This window comes from Lontra canadensis, unplaced genomic scaffold, assembly GCF_010015895.1.
Source record: "Lontra canadensis isolate GAN:19392208 unplaced genomic scaffold, GSC_riverotter_1.0 scaffold7, whole genome shotgun sequence".
NCBI lineage: Eukaryota > Metazoa > Chordata > Mammalia > Carnivora > Mustelidae > Lontra > Lontra canadensis.
The window spans coordinates 23,701,902-23,719,310 of NW_022631001.1; the positions used below are offsets into that span (position 1 = coordinate 23,701,902).

General features: G+C 53.9%; 1 protein-coding gene across 2 annotated transcripts in view; it reads right to left on the minus strand.

Annotated features, from left to right (window-relative positions):
• Nucleotides 1-17,409, minus strand: part of SLCO2B1 (solute carrier organic anion transporter family member 2B1) — a 44,618-nt gene that overhangs the window by 3,185 nt on the left and 24,024 nt on the right. For both annotated transcript variants that reach the window (XM_032853053.1, XM_032853054.1), the window contains exons 8-12: nucleotides 11,937-12,036; nucleotides 8,467-8,824; nucleotides 6,374-6,539; nucleotides 1,959-2,122; nucleotides 237-301 (exon numbers count right to left, since the gene is read on the minus strand). In XM_032853053.1, the coding sequence (XP_032708944.1) occupies nucleotides 237-301; nucleotides 1,959-2,122; nucleotides 6,374-6,539; nucleotides 8,467-8,824; nucleotides 11,937-12,036 (853 nt within the window). The remainder of the gene's footprint in view (nucleotides 1-236; nucleotides 302-1,958; nucleotides 2,123-6,373; nucleotides 6,540-8,466; nucleotides 8,825-11,936; nucleotides 12,037-17,409) is intronic.

The window sequence follows — 17,409 nt, forward strand, 5'->3', positions numbered from 1 at the left end:
CCACTGGGGCCTCTTGTCCCATAAGTCTTCGGCCCTCAAGCCCAGCCCTTATGCTGGTGCTGCCTCACTAGAAGGCTTTACTGCTGTTCGTACGCCCACCTCCAGGGTCCCAGGTCCAATCTGTTGCCAGGGTCCCACGATCCCTAAGGTCAGGACCTGGGTCCTGCTCACCCCTGTGCCCCTGGGCCCAGCACACCATGGGTGTCGGAGCTAAGGGTCCCAGGAAGGTTCTTTACCCAAAACTCTCAGGAGCATGAACTGGATTCCCACAGCCAGAGTCTTGTCTTCTTTCTTCACTCCCCTAACAAGCAGAAACACAGCAACATGAGGATTGAGAGGGTCCCAACCCCCCAGGGACTCTCACCATCCCCTTCTCTCTCAGCACCCAGGGCCAGCCTTCCCCAAGTCCAAAGGTCCTGGGAGCTGGGGTGGGGGTGGGTTCAGGCTCCCCACTCCATTTCCCTTCAACCTGTGGAGCCCAACACCCACGTTCCAGGCACTCCCACTAGCCATCAGGACTCTGCACTGACTTCCCTGTGTTCTTGCTCACAACACCCCCCCGACCCCTGGGCCCACCAAATTCCTCCTCCTTCCTCCTACACTCGGCAAAACCTAAAACTAGGTAGTCAGACATGCCTTCTAACTTCTCAAAATGCTTCGAGGCCCTAGCCTAGGATTCCCTGGGCCTCCTTAGCAATACCAGCAGCTGCTGTTTACGGAGTGCTTACTACAGGCTCCGTCATTCTACAGTGCAACCCCTACTGCACCTCGCATGACGTAGGTTTTATCATTAGCCCATTTTACAGATAAGGAGACTGATGAATGTTGACACAGCTTAAGTGACTTGGCTAAGATCCCACAGCAGGTGGGTGTCAAGGGTCGGTCAGAAATTGCAGCCCACTGCCTGAATTAACTCTTCTCACAGAGGCTGCCTGCCTGCTGGGACATAGGAGTCCTCTACCTCCTCTCTGGAGGCCAGCCAGTTTTATAGATCTATGTGTCTTCTCGTATTTGTGAGGGGTGCCATCCCCCTTGTAATTTTCCAGAAAACAGATAAGGAATAAAAATAATCCCAGGGACGCCTGGGTGGCTTGGTTGGTTAAGTGTCTGCCTTCGGCTCAGGTCATGATCCCAGGGTCCTGGGATCGAGCCCCAAGTCAGGGTCCCTGCTCTGTGGGGAGTCTGCTTCTCCCTCGCCCTGCTCCTTTTCTCTCTCTCTCAAATAAGTAAATAAACAAAAATCTTAAAAAAAAAAAAAAAGTGGTTTAAAAAAATAATCCCAGCACAATGAAATATCCTGTTCTTGGAATTATCCTGTTCTGAGGTCCCCTTATTCCGGCCCCCACCCTAGGCATACGGACTTTGGCCTCAGGTAACGATCTATCAGTCCCAGCAGGCACCCTTAGGACAATGGTCGGCAAGATCAGGGAACAAGAGGCAGTATACTCTTGTGGGCTGGGTCCATGGTGGACCTGTAAGGGCTCATGGACTTGAAGAATCATGAACCACATGGACAGGGCTGGGTTTTCTGGCTGTACCCTCCTTCAACCCGACCCACACTCTAGGGGCAGGGTGGGGGGATGGGCCGTCAGGCAATGCTCCGCTTTGTCCTCACTGTGCCTGGGTGGCCTCTCCTCTCCTGGGGCAAGTAGGGGCCTGGCTCTGGGCCCTGGCCCTAGTTCTCTCTACTCAACACTTGCCATGAGAGCTGGGGCTGGCTTCTGACTTCCTCTGAGCCCCAGGTTTCTTACCTATAAATGGGGGAGGATGACGTCACTTTAGTAGGTTGCCATGAAGACGGAGACGGGGCAAGGAGAACCTGGTCTGTTATGGGGGCGGGGCGGGGGGCAGGACACCCGAGTGGCCTCCTCCTTCAAACCCTGCCTCTAGGATCCCTTATCCTGCCTGGGTTTAAGGACTTTTTGGGATCCCCTGGGTCTGGGCTCGCCCGCTTTCACCTTAGGATGAGCATGAAGGAAGGTGTGTGGGTGAGACTGGCCAGGGCGGCCCCCAGGCTGACCAGGAGCATGAAGGGCAGCACCAGGTGGCTGCAGGACGATTCGCAGGAGCCCGCGAGCACAGGGCCGCCCCCCACTACGCAGCTGCAGTTGGTGTAGAAAACCTAGAGCAGGAAGGGGGCAGAGAAAAGCCTTCAGGAGCCTCCAAGGGCAAGCAGCTGGCCAAGTGCCTGAGGCCCCCAAAGGCTTGTGCGGGACCTGAGGGCACCAACCAGCTGGGGCAAAGCTGGCTGGAGGCTAGGCTTTCTGGACCCAAGGCGAGTGGGAGGGGGCAGCCAGGCAGGTACGCAGCCCACATGCTTTCCACACACAGGGGCTGAGGCTGTGGGGAGAGGGAAGCAGAGGACAGAAGAGGGCGAGGGGCTGGGAGAGCCTCACCCCCTACCACACCACACACACTCCCATACACGCCACTGTCACTCTAACGCACACACAGCAGTCCCACAGCATGCACAATCATACACACACGTGCACACGAACTTGCTCATTCTTTCACCTGGTGATGTCAGAATGTTCCAAATTCCTGACTGTGCCAGGAATCAAAGTAACCAAGATTGTTTTGGGGATCTCTTTCAGGCTCGCTCTCTCAAATAAATAAAATCTTAAAAAAAAAAAAAAAAAAAAAAGCTATGGGGATAAAAGGGCACCTGGTTCGCTCAGTCGGTTAAGCATCTGCCTTCAGCTCAGGTTATGATCCCAGGGTCCTGGGATCGAGCCCCGCATCGGACTCCCTGCTCAGCGGGGAGCCTGCTCTTCCCTCTGCTGGTCCCTTGTGCTTATGACCACTCTTTTTTACATGCTCTCTTGCACGTGCTCTCTCTCTTTTTCTCTCAAATGAGTAAAACAATCTTTAAAAAAACCAAACTATTTAAGAGTGTTTTGGGGAAGGAACACAGATTTTCCAGCTCAGTGTCCCTCCCTTTCTACTTCACTGAGGTCCTCCTCCAGGGCACTGGGTCGCAGAGGAAACTCTCAAGGAGAGATTCCAGCACAGGAGAGAGGGACCCAGACAGCACCATGGGAACCAGGCTTCAGCAGGTGAAGGGCAAGGACGACCTCCGCGGAGAGGGGTGCTAGATTTGGCTCTGGAAGAATGAATAGGAATTTGCCAAGAGGAAAACTGAAATGAGGAGAGGGAAGGAAGGTCAGATGTAAAATACAGGAAAGTGGCAGGCAAGAGCGCTGCAAGTCTTTGTCTGCCTGGGGCGGAGGGCAGAGGGGAGGCGCTCGGGCTGCACTTGGCTGCGCTGGGCCCAGCTGCCTGCTGAGCTTGGGACATAAAAGAGGAACCTGGACTGCTGTTTCCAGAAACACAGTGGTCCAGGGCCCTGCCAATCATCTTGCTGACAACAAAATGCTGGGTAAAGTATTGAAAACATTGTCCTGAGGGTACCCAGGCACTGACAGAAATGGAAAGCCGTTTAGAGAGGCTAGAACCCAGCAAGATGGGCAGGGTCCTGAAGCAAGCTTTGGCCCCAGCAGGGTTGCAGAGCCTACACAAGGGAGTACAGCTTTCTGAGGTCTGGGGGCTCCAGGGCCAGAGGACAAAGCCTAGCCCTCCATCCCGCCAGGGTAATGTCCAATAGGAGACTCCCCCCCAAAACTGGGACCCCTCCAGAGGCTGAAGTCTGCGAAAAGCTGACTCCTTTTCAAGCTGCGAAAAGCTGACTCCTTTTCAGGCTGGCCCAGGGGCATGCTTGAGGACAGCCTGCATTCTCACCACCACATGGCCTGGAAAACTTCCAGCCCTGGATTCCTTCAGAAGTGGTCTCCACTGCCCGTGTCTTTGGGTGCCTCCCAGGAGCAAAGCCAGCCAGGAAGCCTAGGCTTTTCTTCCTCAGAGAACAGTTTCTGACCAGTGTGTCCCAGGGAACCTTGGCCTGTGCTGAGAAACAGGTATGCAGGGCCAGGTGCCATCAGCCCTCGGGGTGGTCCGCTCGGCCTGGGGCAGTCTGTCACCTCCAGCCGTGGGCAGCCTCAGACACTTCCTGTTGTGAAAAGGGTTGGGAGTCCCTGAGGCGGTCTCTGGGAGCCTTGGGAAGCATTTAAGCACAGGAGGGAGGGACGAAGGGATGAAGGCTGGCAGCACCAAAGTCACTGTGGCTCCTTCAAGAGGATGGGCCAGACTGGGGAGGCAGGCCAAGAGGCCCACCTCGGGAGAGAGTGGTGGGAGGGGGAGGAGGGTGGGGAAATGAGTTTTGATTTGAGAGATACTTAGGAGGTAGAATTAGGGCAAGGTGAGAGAAAGAGAGAGACCTGGTGTGTGACCTGCTGAGCACACACCATGTGGCCCTTTCCCTCCAGGCTGAGCAAGCCACTGGGTTGGAGGCACAATGGAGGGACAGGTAAGGGGAGAACTAGGCTAGGCAATGTTGCTAGAAGAGAGAGACCCGCCCTCATGCCTTTTCTGAGTGGCAGAAGATGGCTGGGCTGGACAAAGAGCTAGGGGCCTTCCTCTTGGAGTTTTCCCAGCTCTCATTCCCATCCATCTAACTCCAGCAGCAAGTTCTTCTTATGGATGACGTCAATCTCTCCAGCTGCCTCTGATTCTTCCTCCCCAGAGGGGCTTCAGCCTCACCCCCTGAGCCTCAGATCCCACCAACCGCCCGACTTTCCCCATCTTTTCCCTGGTAATTTACTCCTTCATAAATGGTTTCTGAGCACAGTCGCGCCGGCTGCTGAGCGACCCAGCCCCGGGCCCGCGAGCTCGCTCACGGTCGGCCTGAGGAGGCAGGTTTGCAGCGAGACTATTCCAGGCCAGAGCGACACTTCCTGAGTGCTGACCAGTGCACCTTCCTCCAAACACTATCCCCAGACACAACCTCTGAGGATGCTCTGGGGAGGGGGCTGGGCTGGGAGGCCAGAACCCTGGGTTATAATCCCAGCGCTGGCATTAAGACTGTGGGCAATGCCTGGTCCTTTCCTGAGCCTCCATTTCCCATCTGTATAATAGGCATAACAGGAGTGTGTACTACCCAGTGCAAAATTTCCCAGCCACTGTTTTAAGTACTTTTCACGGGCTTTGTCGTGTGACCCTTTACTCACTGTTTAATGAATTTGCCTGAGGAAAGCATTCAGCACAGTGCAGCCATACAGTAGGTACTCAATATGATCACCTCTGTTTTATAGGCCCAGAAATGGAGACACAGATTAAATAATTTGCCTGAGGTGACAGAGCCAGTTACAGGGAAGAAGGGGGTGGGGTTCGAACCAGATGACCTGGCCGCGGCACTCAGGGGCCCACATCCGCAAAAGTTCACTGTTCCCTGGGGGATCTTGCCCCAGCCAGCAGGAACTGGGGTCCCCTGGAAGAGTATCAAGGAGATGAAACCAGGTAAAGACAGTGAGAATTAAGAAGGCCCCAAGGCCGGGATTGCGATTGCAAATGCAAAGGGTTTGCACAGCCCCTAGGTGGCGCCTGCTGGCCTGAAGCCCCATCAGCCAGCAGCTTTCCAGGGCTCCCGCCCATGGGTCCCAGGTCCCTACCGGGAGGACCCTTGGGCTTGGACACTGATGCCCAGCAGGATGTAAAGGCAGGAGTTCCCCATGACAAAGGTAGGGAACTCTGGAGAAGGGACCCCTTATAATGGCCAGTTTGATACTGCACACCCCCTTCCACAGGCTCTTCTACAGTCTAGGGTTCTGAGGAAGGCAGGTGTTCTCTTCATTTCTCATTTGGGGGACTGAGGAGAAAGGCGAGGGGTGGCTCGTCTTGGAGACCTGTTTAAGGTTCACACCGTATGCATTGGGGCTGCTTATTCTGCCTCCTTCACTGCTGGGAGTTCCTTGAGGGTAGGGTCCCCTGGCTCTGGGTCCTCAGTTCTCCCTTCCCCCCACACACAGGGCCCAGCACAGAGGAGGAGCTCTATGAAGGTTTGTTGACTAAATGACTGACTGACTGGGCTTACTGGGCCAGCCTCTGCTCACCTTCCTCCAACCTACAGCCTCAAGTGTGATCACATACAGATCTGACACTGTTGCCAGCCTAACCAATGCTCCCCAACACTCTCTTGGTGAAGTCCCTACTGGTGGCCCAGCATTCAAGGCCCTTCTTTGCCTGTGCCTCACTCTCCCTCTTTGATACGTTATGCTTCTGCTCCAACAGTTCTTTCCAGGTTCTGGAAACACTGTGTGCATGGGTGTGCAGACTCTGCTTCTGCAGTTCCCCCGCCTAGAAAGCCCTTTCCTAGTTGGCTCCCTCATCCTCGAAGACCCAACACAAATGTCACGTCCCAGGAAGCCTTCTAAGACCCCAGAATGAGAATGTGGAAAGATGGAGAGCGTGATGGGTACACAAAGACAGGGAGGGGCAGATCCCAGGGGAGGCTGAGGGAGTGCTCAGAGCCCTGACCCACCTGACTTTTGTCCAGAGCCTCCTGGACCGTCTGGCCTGTGCAGCCCGCCTGACAGGGCGTGAGGTACTCCACATGGGTTCTGGGGTCACAGACAGGGTTAAAGTCGTCCAGTGGGCAGAAGCAAGGCTCTGTGCAGGCTGTAAACAGCTCCGGTCCAGGCAGGTGGCTGGTGGGAGAGAAGGCAGCAGGGTTGGCCTGGCTTTCCAGCTCTCAGATCCTGAACTTCTCAGCCCCACAGCCCAGCTCCCCACCCTGAGAACCATGACCAGAGATCTGGCTCCATGCAGAGTTTTTTACTGTCAGGGATGCCCCACATGGGGAGCTCCTTGAAATGGGGGTAGGGGAGCAGGGAGATGGGCTAGAGGCTCCCAACAGGAAGAGTGGGGGGTAGAGTTGGATGGAGGCCTCTGAGACCCCTTTCAGCCCCAAGATCCTACTAGCCTTTGAACTTATGCAAATATTCTCCATCCCTCAGTGGCCCTTCTTTGGGGAACATAAGATAAATTCATCCCAGAATGTAGTCTCAGATGAAGAGGGCATTTTTCTTGATGGGCTGGATTGCTTCCTTTTCTTAGAAAATTCAAGTTATGTGTGTTAGAGCAGGCAGGACACCTGATTAGCTGTGGGATCACCCGGCAGTCTCTGCCTGTCTCTGGACGTCAGTGTTTCTGTTGATCAGCTCGGCTGGGGCAGAAGAAAAGGGGAAGAGGCATGTGTGCTAGGCTGACTTTTTTCCCTTTACATTTAGGGGAAAAAAATCATTTAAAGGCCCTGGCTTGGGGCGCCTGAGTGGCTCAGTCAGTTAAGCAGCCAACTCTGGATTTTGGTTCAGGTCATGATCTCAGGGTCCTGGGATGGAGCCCTGCGTCCGGCTCTGTGCTCAGCGGGGAGTCTGCAGCAGGGAGTCTGCAGGAGTTTCTCTCTCTCATCCCTCTGCCCCTCCCCACCTCATGTGCTCTCTCTCTCTCTAAAACAAATAAATAAATCTTAAAATAAAAAAAAAAAATGAAGGTCTTGGCTCTCCTCAGACCAGGGACTTCGGAGGGCCTGGGTAAAGCTCCCCTCTGTGCCTAGAACAAGGGCTCCCCAGACAGGAGGCAGCACAGCACCCTTGCTGTTTGGGAGAAAGAGGGACAAGGAAGCAGGGGAAGGGAAAAGATGATAGGGGAGAGGTTGTGATGTGGGGCCTCGCCAGAGAGAAGCGCTAAGCTTCCCTCAGGTGGGGAAAGCTGGTGTGTGGGTGGAGAGAGGAGATGCCCAGGGAGAGGTAGGAACAGGGACAACTGGGGAATTCTTGCTGGGTCTTGGGCCAGCCTCAGCCTGGAGCAGTTCCCAGGAAAAGTGAAGTCATTCTGGAGGAGAGACAGTGAAGTAACTTCCAGCATCCTCTCGAAGACGGCCCCCACCAGAAGAGAGCATATGTGTGAGGGTGGGATGAGGGAGAAACGAGAAGGGAGACAGGCATGGGAGGAGGCTGTCCTCCTGGTGCTCCCTCAGATGTGGGCAAAGAGCCTTGGATTTTAGGGTCATGGAACAACACAATTTTAGCTGCCAGGCTCTAAGAACCACAAGTTAGACCAACCCCTTCCTAGGGCTTAAGTCTCTTCTCCAGTGTCCATGATAGATGCCTTCCAGCCCCTGCTCACCCCTTCTCTCTACACCCCCACCCCTGGGGATGGAGACTGAGCAGGCTCCCAGGCATGCCTTTCCTCTGCCCAGGAGCGAAGACTTCCTCGCGCTGAGCTGGGCCCTGCTCTCTGATGTGGCCTCTGCCTTAACCTCCACTTGGCCCACAGGGCTTAGCCTCTCTGGAGACGCCGGCCACACAAGCGGTTTGCCCTGTCTTGGCTTCCATCTCTCCCCAGGCCTGAGCTGTCCTGTCTGCAAAGTTCGATCCTTGCCCCTCCTAGTAATGCCTGACACCCTCACTGGAGACTCGGAGACGGAAGTCCCACTGATCAGAAGCCAGGTGGGGAGGGGAGGAGAAGGTGCTGGTGGAAAGTGAGCTTTGAGGTAGACGGGTACCCCCTTCCCCTGGCCTTGTCTAGGCCCCCTTCCTGAAGCCCTCAGCCACCTGCTTCTCATACACTCACCCGGGTGGGTGGGTGATGCCTGCAATCTGGTGGGTAGAGCAGCCCATGAAGAAGAGGGGCAGGCTGAGAAGCAGGCAGAACAGCGCCCCCAACAGGCAGAGGACGGCACAACGCACAGGGCCCAGATGGAGGCGCTTGACCAGGACGCCCCCGACTACGATGCCTACGATGGCTGACGGGATGGTGAGGCAGCCGATGAGCAGGTTGGCGTAGGACGCTGTGACGGAAAACTGGCGCTCCAGGAACTTGGGCAGGAAGGTGGCCATGCCTGCCACCATGGACGACATGCACACCTGGGACAGGACCACCAGCAGGAAGATGGGGTGGCGCAGGGTCCTCAGCAGCACCCTGGGGAACACTGTTGGGGTGAGCGGGGAGCAGTCAGAGTGGGCAGGCCAGCCTGCCTTTTGTTTCTGTCCTGTCTTGTCCTGTTCAGTTTAAACTGGTCTATTCCTTTCATGCTGTCTCATTTAATTCCACTGCGCCCAATTCTATCCCGTTACATTTGACTCCTCTCCATTTAATTCTGTTCCACTTTTGAAACTCAGTTTTGTTCCCATCCTTTGAGTTAGACTGCACGCTACTCAATTGTGCCTCTTTCCATTCGATTCCGTCTAAAATTCGATGCCACAGAGTTCTATCCCATGCCTCCTCTTCCATTCATCTCATCGCCTCCCACCTCGTTCCATTTCTTCTGTTCTGCTTACTCATCTCACTTTCTCCCACTCAGTCCTTTTCATCCTGTCCTGCTCTAGCTCTTTCTAAGCCACCCCATACCTGAGGCTTTCCTCCCGTGTCCCCAGCATGGGACAGCAGCCTGCCCCTGATCTTCCATCCCGTTTCTCTTCTCTGCAGCACTCTACCTAACATACCACATGTTTCACTCCCTTAGCCATTTTACGGTCACCCCACCGGAATATAAGCTTCATTCAGAGCAGGAATTTTTGTCTGCTCTATTCATTCCTGAATCTCCTGAGCCTGGGGCACCGCAAGAGCTCAGGAAATATTTAGGGAATAAATGAATGGAGATACAGGCCAACACGTGATCCAGTATTACGATGTTGGGGCAGAAGGAAGACCTCCAGAGAAGGTGAAAACCAAGCAGGCTTGGTGCTGGGGGGGGAGCTTCTTGAGGTAGGACCTGAAGAATGGACCTGAAGGAAAAGAAATTTCTAGGAGGGGCACAGCAAGAACAAAAACACATAGAGGGGCATAGAAGCGACAGGTCTGGCTTTGATGGCCGCCCCAATCACTCGTTATCTCCTAACCTGGTGCCTCATGTACAGGTTTCCTCTTTGCAAGTCTGCTAACCTGAAGGGCACGTGACCACATGACATGGGGGAAGTTTGGAAAGGGCTTCAAGGGCAGCCCGGGTGACAGCCAAGAATGCTTTCTCTCCAGACACGTGCAATTCTCTCTCCACTGACGTCAGGAGAGAAGGGCATGTGTTTCTGCCCGCAGGAGGTGAGCTGGAAGTTAACGTGAGGTGTGGGGAGGGCAGGCGAGGAGAGGCCCTTCAAAGAAGACACATCAGAGGAGCAAACCGCCTGGCAGTTGGGACTGGAGGGGAAAGATGGCACCGGGGCTCCTCTGGGCCAAGTGGGAAGGTCTGTTCCTGCAGTGGCAAGACCAGGGTCTCTGTTGCTGGAGATCTCTGTCCGCCCTCACAGTGTGGCCAGAGCCCAGTCAGCTAGTTCTCTAGCCCCCTGGGCCGGGCCAGGAACCATTTCCTTAGCAGCCAACAAATAAAGACAAACAGTCCCGGCAGGGTGGGTAGGAGCTGGGGCTGTGGAATTCCCCATCTTTCATGTCCCAGCCCTGCCTCCCGTCCTGAGTCCCTTGCCCTACATACGGCGCATTCAGCCAGTGCGCTTGACGTGAGAAGGTGTGACATGTGGCCTTTACCCCACGTAGCTGCTCCAGCTCTTGGAGAGCATCGGCCCAGGCCAGATGGGTGCCCTCACCAGGTGGGGCCCAACTTCATCTAGAGCGGCCGGGTCAAGGCCAGCAGTTGCCAGGGCTTTCCTGACTCTCAGCGTAAAGGTCATTCCTCCTACTAGACCCCATGCCACCCACATTCCTGTGCCTCTCTGGCAGCCAGAGGGCTCGATCTTGTTCCTTGCTTCTATCTCCCATCACAAATGCACTTTGTACACACCGTCTATCTCTTCATCATCTTTCGCCTGTCCTTAGAACAGATGGAAAATTCCTGGAGGGCAGGGCTATGCCTTTCGCTCAGATAGGGATAACTTCTGGGGAAGAGCCACGTCTGCTGGATAGCTGCTTCCCTTAGCTTAATGTCTCTTCCATCAAGTAAGCTAGGGCTTCTCTCCACTCAGAGACTGTGTCTCCCCCATCAGACAGGGGCCTTCTCTAACTCAGGGACTGTCTTTCGCCAAGAATTTAGGCCTCCTCCAGCTGAAGGGTCCTGGTTCCTCTTTCTTTTGGCTCCCCCATGGCCCCATGTACTCAAAGCCAAGCCTCAGGTCATCACTGATCCCTCTGGAACTCAGCAGAAAGGCTAGAAGCCAGGCTTGCAGACCAACTACAGGGCCTATGGCTAGCCCCCGCCCAGATCTCCTCTAGGCTCACAGAGAAGCTGAAACCACCAGAGACAAGCTGCCCAGGACACCCACTCCAGGATCCAATTTCAGTGATTGGCCCCAGCTTCCCTCTGGGCAGAAGCCAAAGCTGTGATTAATAAACTCTCCCTAGGAGCAGCCTGCTGGGGCCTTTCAGCAGCTGGGGAGTGATCTGAGGTTAGGGAGTCTAAGCCCCTCCTGCCTCTGGGCCCAGCCCCATGTGGTCCAGCCCTCCCCCCTTACCCCAGGGAGGCTGGAGAACTGGAGGCTGGATTACTGGTATCCCAAACAACAAGTCGTAGGACACACTTCCAAGAATTGGCCTGATTAATTTCCTGTTTCAAGAGTCCTCAGTGGGGGCAGGGGTGGGCGCTGAAGCAAAGCCTGCAGTCATCACCTTCCTAAACCACAGGCAGCTCAACTTACTGTCCTGGGACATGGTCAGCCTAATAGTCGGGCAGGGGTGATAATTAAAAAGATAATTATACCTTATATAAGTAGGGTGTTTTTTTTTTTTTAATAGTATACGAAAGGCTTTCCATTCATCACCCCATTTGAGTCTCCTAATAGTCCTTCAGGGAAGCAGAGCAAGGATTATTGGCCCTGAGGGTTTGGAGGGCTGAGAGGAGGGAGAGCCAGGCTTGCTGTGGGGGGAAGGAGAGGAATAACACTTGTGCTTGACCTACGGGGACAAGAAAGATTTTGACAGATAGCAATAGAAACTAATGTTGCAGGCAGAAGGGTTCAACTAAGTCAAGACTTATGGAGTGTATGGTGCTGATGAGGGGTCTGTAGGTGTGAAAGAAAAATCAAGAAGGGCAGGAAGGGGCTGGGTCCTGGACGGCCCCACATGCCTCTCTGGTCCCACTTCTCTATATCCTCTCTTACCTTTGATGAACTGGATCACTGTCAGGTCTGGTGCAATCTGAGTGAGGCTGTCCTGCTTCTCTTGGGACTCCGCCGGGCTCTCAGAGGGAGAATCTTCACCCTGGGAGGACACACAACCAAGGGCCGTCAGCTGGATGCCAGACATTCTGCTCCGAGATGCCCGTGGGCTGGGGAAACACTCTGGGAGAGAAGAGGGCATGGGGCAGTCACCTCATCAGAAGCGATAGGGGTCAACAGTGTTCCATGCGTTTTGGCCCTGAATGAGCCTGGGTGGATTGATGCCAACATGTGCTGGGTCGGGGAGAGAACTGGTCCCTGAACGCTCTATAAGGACCTTTGCTTCACCTTGGCTGGGGAACTCCAAGAAAGGCTGAGGTCGAGTGTCTTGCTAATCCAGGAGGTGGGCATTCTGAGCAGAAGGGAAGTTGATTTTCAGAGAAAATCACTATGCTCCATATGCACATAGGTCTGAGTCAAACGTTGTTCAGTGTCTCTGCCCTGCTGGGCTCCCAGCTCTGCGAGAGCAGGGATCGTGCTTATCTTGTTCTCTGTTGAAACCCTGGTGCCTAGATGGCCTGGGGTGGAATAGTGGGTATCTGATAAGTATCTATGAACAGAAAGAGTGGAAAAGACAGCTGCCATAGGCAAAGAGTGCGGCCAGGCTCTAGGAAGAAAAAGGAGATTGACAGGACAGGCGATTGCGAAGCAAGTGAGCTCCTACACAGCTTCAGTTCGGAATGGAGCATGGGGTCCACACTGAGTACCCCAGGGGCCTGGCAGAATGGAGATTCCAGGTATCCCAGGCTACCAGTATACAGGCTGGGGGCTCTGTCCTCATGTGCACCTGCAAAGGAAGGAGACTTATGCTCTGCCCAGGAGCAAAGCAGCTGCAAGCTTCAGTAACTTGCTCAACATTGCCCAGAACTATGATCTGAGCTCAAGCCTGCCTGTGCCTAAAGCTCATGCCTTATCCCCTCAGCACCCATGAGTCGGAAGCCCTGGTGCAAGACAGGCAGAACTGGGAGGCACCTTTGTGGACTAATGTGAAGGGACCCTAGAGCCCACAGTCTAAGTCACTGCGTGAGGCACTGTGGGTCTGTTACTCATTTATACCTCGAAGCTACCAGGCCTGTGTGGCCACTGGGCACTGGAAATACAGCCAGTCTGTGATGTGCCATGAGTATCAAACACAGGGGGCATTTCAAAGACTTAACATGGAAGAAAAAAATGGAAAACAGCCCATCATTAATTTTTTAAATTGATGATATGCGGAAATGAGAATCAGAGATCTCCTCGCACCTTTCCCTGCCCTAGCCAAGCCATGGAGAGTGGTGCGGGAAGGCTACAGCACCTGAGGGAGGGGGTGCTGGGATCGGGATACTGCCCCAGGAACAGAGGGAGGAGGGGCTGAGATAAACTAAGAACCTTCCAGTGTTCTTATCTAGTATGGATGGACGGACGGGATGCCGGGCTCGGCTCCGCCCTTGGACGGGCAGAATCTGTGAGTTCCTTCCTTGCTTGGGGTTCCTTGTCCTCATGTAAACAGTGAGGATGACTGCAGCGTCTGCATGTCCAGCCCCCTGTGGTCTAGGCAGCACTTTCACATCTGCCATGTCATCTGATTGCCACAGCAGTCTGGTGAAGGGGTCCTTATAGCACCTATTTCGCCGAAGAGGAAACTGAGGCCCCAGAAGAGGACGTGTCACCCAGGGAGCAATGGGCAGAGCAGATTGTTGAAGGCAGGTCCTCCAGGACCACCATCTCACCCCTGGGTCATGCTGTGAAAAAGAGCATGGGGCAGGGGAGGGGCAGAACTTCAGGGGCTGGGGTGAGGGGGTGGTCAGGAAAGGCCTCTAGGAGAAGTGAGGTTTGGGATTTGGAAGGGAGGAAGGAAGAAGTTATTGGAAGCAAGGGCATAGGATAGCAGGAGTGAGGGGGCGGTGGTGGGGGGCGGTTGGGGAAGGACCTGTCTGTGCAGTGGTTTGTGGGAGCAGGTGATGGGGAAGCCATAGTGTCTGGGGCAGGAGCTGGGCAGTTTGGAGGGCCATGCTAACAGACTTGGGCTTTATCAGGTGGGTGCTGGGCACTCCTGTCCTGGGCTCTTCACAAGTTTCTGCCTCTCTCCCCAGATCTGCTTTGAGGACTCCCGACCAAGCGCCGGCTCCGGAAACTAGAAGCCTTGTGGCTAGCTCAGAGCAGGGCTTGGAGTCAGACATATCACATCTGGCTGTGGTTTGCCCTGGTCAGTAGGCCTGTGCTGAGAGAGCTGATTAGAACTTCCCCTCCCTCAGGGCCATGTGCTGACAGCTGCAAGCTTGTGGGACCCAGGGAGCCGTGTGTGGTCCGGTATGTGCAAGGGCCCTGTATCTGCTGGGCCTCCAGGGCTCCAGAAGCTGTCCTTGGGGGAAGTTGGGTTTCTGGAAAGGTCTGAGCAGGCCTGTGACTCCAGCCCCACAGAGCCTCGCTGACCCTGGCGGGTGATATGGCATTCTCTGCCAGCCCTCAGCTGTCATCGCTCATGGCCACGGCAAGTGGCCACAGGGATGGGGTGATGTGCTAGCCTTCCCACCACTGTGGGAGGGAGATCATGTTTCTAGCAGAGCACCTGGAGATCTGAGCTCCGTGGAGGATTGCGACACACTTTCTCCAGCTTTCTTGTTGAGATCTGTGCGACTGGCCATGCCTCCCTTGTCCCTTTGGCCACCAGCAAGCCCAGAACCAAATAAGGGGTTTGGTTTTATCAACCGAATTCATCTTTGTGGTCCACGCTCCTATGTTTCCCCCTCTCTTGCTGATACCCCTTTTGCTGCTATTTCTATTTTCCTGCTTCTTGGTCCTGACTTGGTGATTGAGCCCACATCCCTCCTGCTCTTCCTGGATCTGAATCCCAGCTCCACCCTCCACTAGGCCTGGGGATGAGTTGTTTAATCTCTGTAACTTGACCCTCAGGTGTAAAATGGGGGTTATAGCTTAACCTACTTCACAGGTGGATTACAAAGATTAAATGAGATAATATATACAAAGAGTTTAAAACAATACACAGTCCAGAATAAACTATAGATGTCAGCTTAATTTCCCACTTTTACTAGTTTGGTACTTGAGTTTGGTGTGAGCTGTAAGAATATTAGAAAAAAGGTCATTTTCCCATTGTTTTTGCTCTTAAGAGCTGGCTTGATCAGAGAAAGATATTAAGAATAAGCACTTCCGCTGGTCGGGTACTGAATAATCCACTTTCCATTTTGCTGGTTTCATCCTTTTAAAAATCCCAAGGTGTGAGGCGCCTGGGTGGCTCAGTTGGTTAAGCAACTGCCTTCGGCTGGGATTGTGATCCCGAAGTCCCAGGCTTGAGTCCCACATCAGTCTCCCAGCTCCATGGTGAGTCTGCTTCTCCCTCTGACCTTCTCCCTTTTCATGCTTTCTCTCTCTCTCTCTCTCTCTCACAAATAAATAAATAAAATCTTAAAAAAAAATATATCCCAAGGTGTGGATATTAGTGTTGTAACCATTTTACAGATTTCAGAGTTCCAGGTGCAGAGGCGGGATTCATAACCAGGCTGGTCTCATACAGACACAGCGTGTCTGGCTCCTGCTGGGGGCCTTCCTGACACCGGTGCAGATGCCTCAGGCACCGAGAACCCCAGCCTCCCAGGCCAGATCAGCTACTGATCAGCTCTCTCCATGAGCCTCAGTCTCCTCCTCTGTCAAACGGGGGTATTGGACTTGATCAGTGTTTTCAAAACAGGGTTTTGGCAGCAAAACCCTTTCTCCAACTGAACCTCACTCAAAAGACTGATATAAAAACACATAAAACTAGAATCTGTCTGATAGGTGTGTGTGTGTGTATATACATGTGTTTGTGTGCAGGGGGGTGGAAGACCTTATTCCTATTGGGGGACATTCTCTTCAATCTCCCTACAGTAGCACCCTTGGAGTTCTGTGGGTACAGTTTAAAACCACTGAAGCAGATCGCCCCAAAAAGTCTTCCAGTCCCAGTGTTTGAGGAAGCTCTGATCTACACCAAGCTGTGAGTAGGGGTGAGGTTCACTATAGCCGTGTGGAGCCAGACTTGGCTTGGTACAGACTGGTACATAGGGAGGTGGTGCTGGCCAAGCTCTGGGCACAACCTTGACCCTCTCTGGACCTGAATCCCTCCATCTCTAAGACAGAGTCGGGGTTGAACTGGATGATCTCTCGAGACATTTTACCTTAGAGCACTGAGGAGGGGTAAAGGTGGAATCACAAGGCCTGGGTTGCTAGGGATGAGGAAGGATGCATGAGGGCTCCTGGGCTGGCTGGGAGGGGTCTGGAGGCAGTGCCTGCAAGGGAGAGGTACCAGGCACAAGGGAGACCCGAGTCACCTTGGACCTCCCAGGGGCTGCAAAGGAGCACGAAGTCCAAGGGGAACAGAAGCCTCCCAGCTGGCCCTAAGTCCTGGGTTTTAAGGGCCACTGCCACTGCCCACTCCTGCACCCATCCTTGATGATTCTCCCAAAAAAGCACATCAGGTCAACGATCGGGAGAAAACAGATTTCATGGACTCCTAGACTCATGGGCCAAAACTGTAGCCATATAGAAACATGAATTTTGGGAGTCAAAGACCATTTGAGGCATAGAATCATAGAATCATAGAACAGAACTACTTGAGAATCTTTGCTAGAAACATAGAACTTTAGAACTGTATAATATTAGAATCCCAGACTCTGGGAGACAGCCTAGAATAACAGACATGGAGACTCCTGGCAAATAGGAACTGAGAGAAGATGACAGAGACCAGTTGTGCTCAGAGGCCAGGCAGGGTCAGGGGCTCAGGGGCTCTCGATGGATGAGACCTTTCTCAGCCCCTGGTCCAGCACGAGGGGCAGGCATTCAGCGGGACCTGAGGGTATGGAGGCCACAGGAGGGTTGCTGCCTGAATGGTGTCCTACAACCATAAGGACAGATGGGGCCAGATGACCTGCTAGGGAGCCCCTAAGAGGCCATCTCTACTCCATAGGCCCTACAGAGCCATGTGCCACAAGTCCTACAGGACCTTAGAAACTGGCTAATTATGGAGTGGGAGACTGAGGCTTACAGAGGACTAACACCTGCCATGGTTCACTCCTAGAAGGGTGTCTCCTGGCCACGATGAGGTCAAAGATTCGTGGGCAGAACCAAAGACAGGAAAGCAGAGCTCCTCCCCTCCATGTCCTGTAGGGCCTCTCCCATCTCCCATCTCATAATCTTTTCTGTGGAGACTCTTCATGCTCCTCCCCTGCAGGCAGAGAACTCTAAGCACTGGCCATGGGAGAAGCATGAGCTGTCCGTCAGTCATCCCCCTGTCCGTCTGCATCTGGCCTTCCTTCGTTATCTGAGAGCTTCTTGGGAGCAGAGGCTGAGGAGTGCACCCTTTTCTCCCACAGTGGAAGGGCTCGTGTACTGCTCCATTTAGAAAAGACATCATTGAACCCGTCAGAGCCTGTAGATCCTGTCCAAT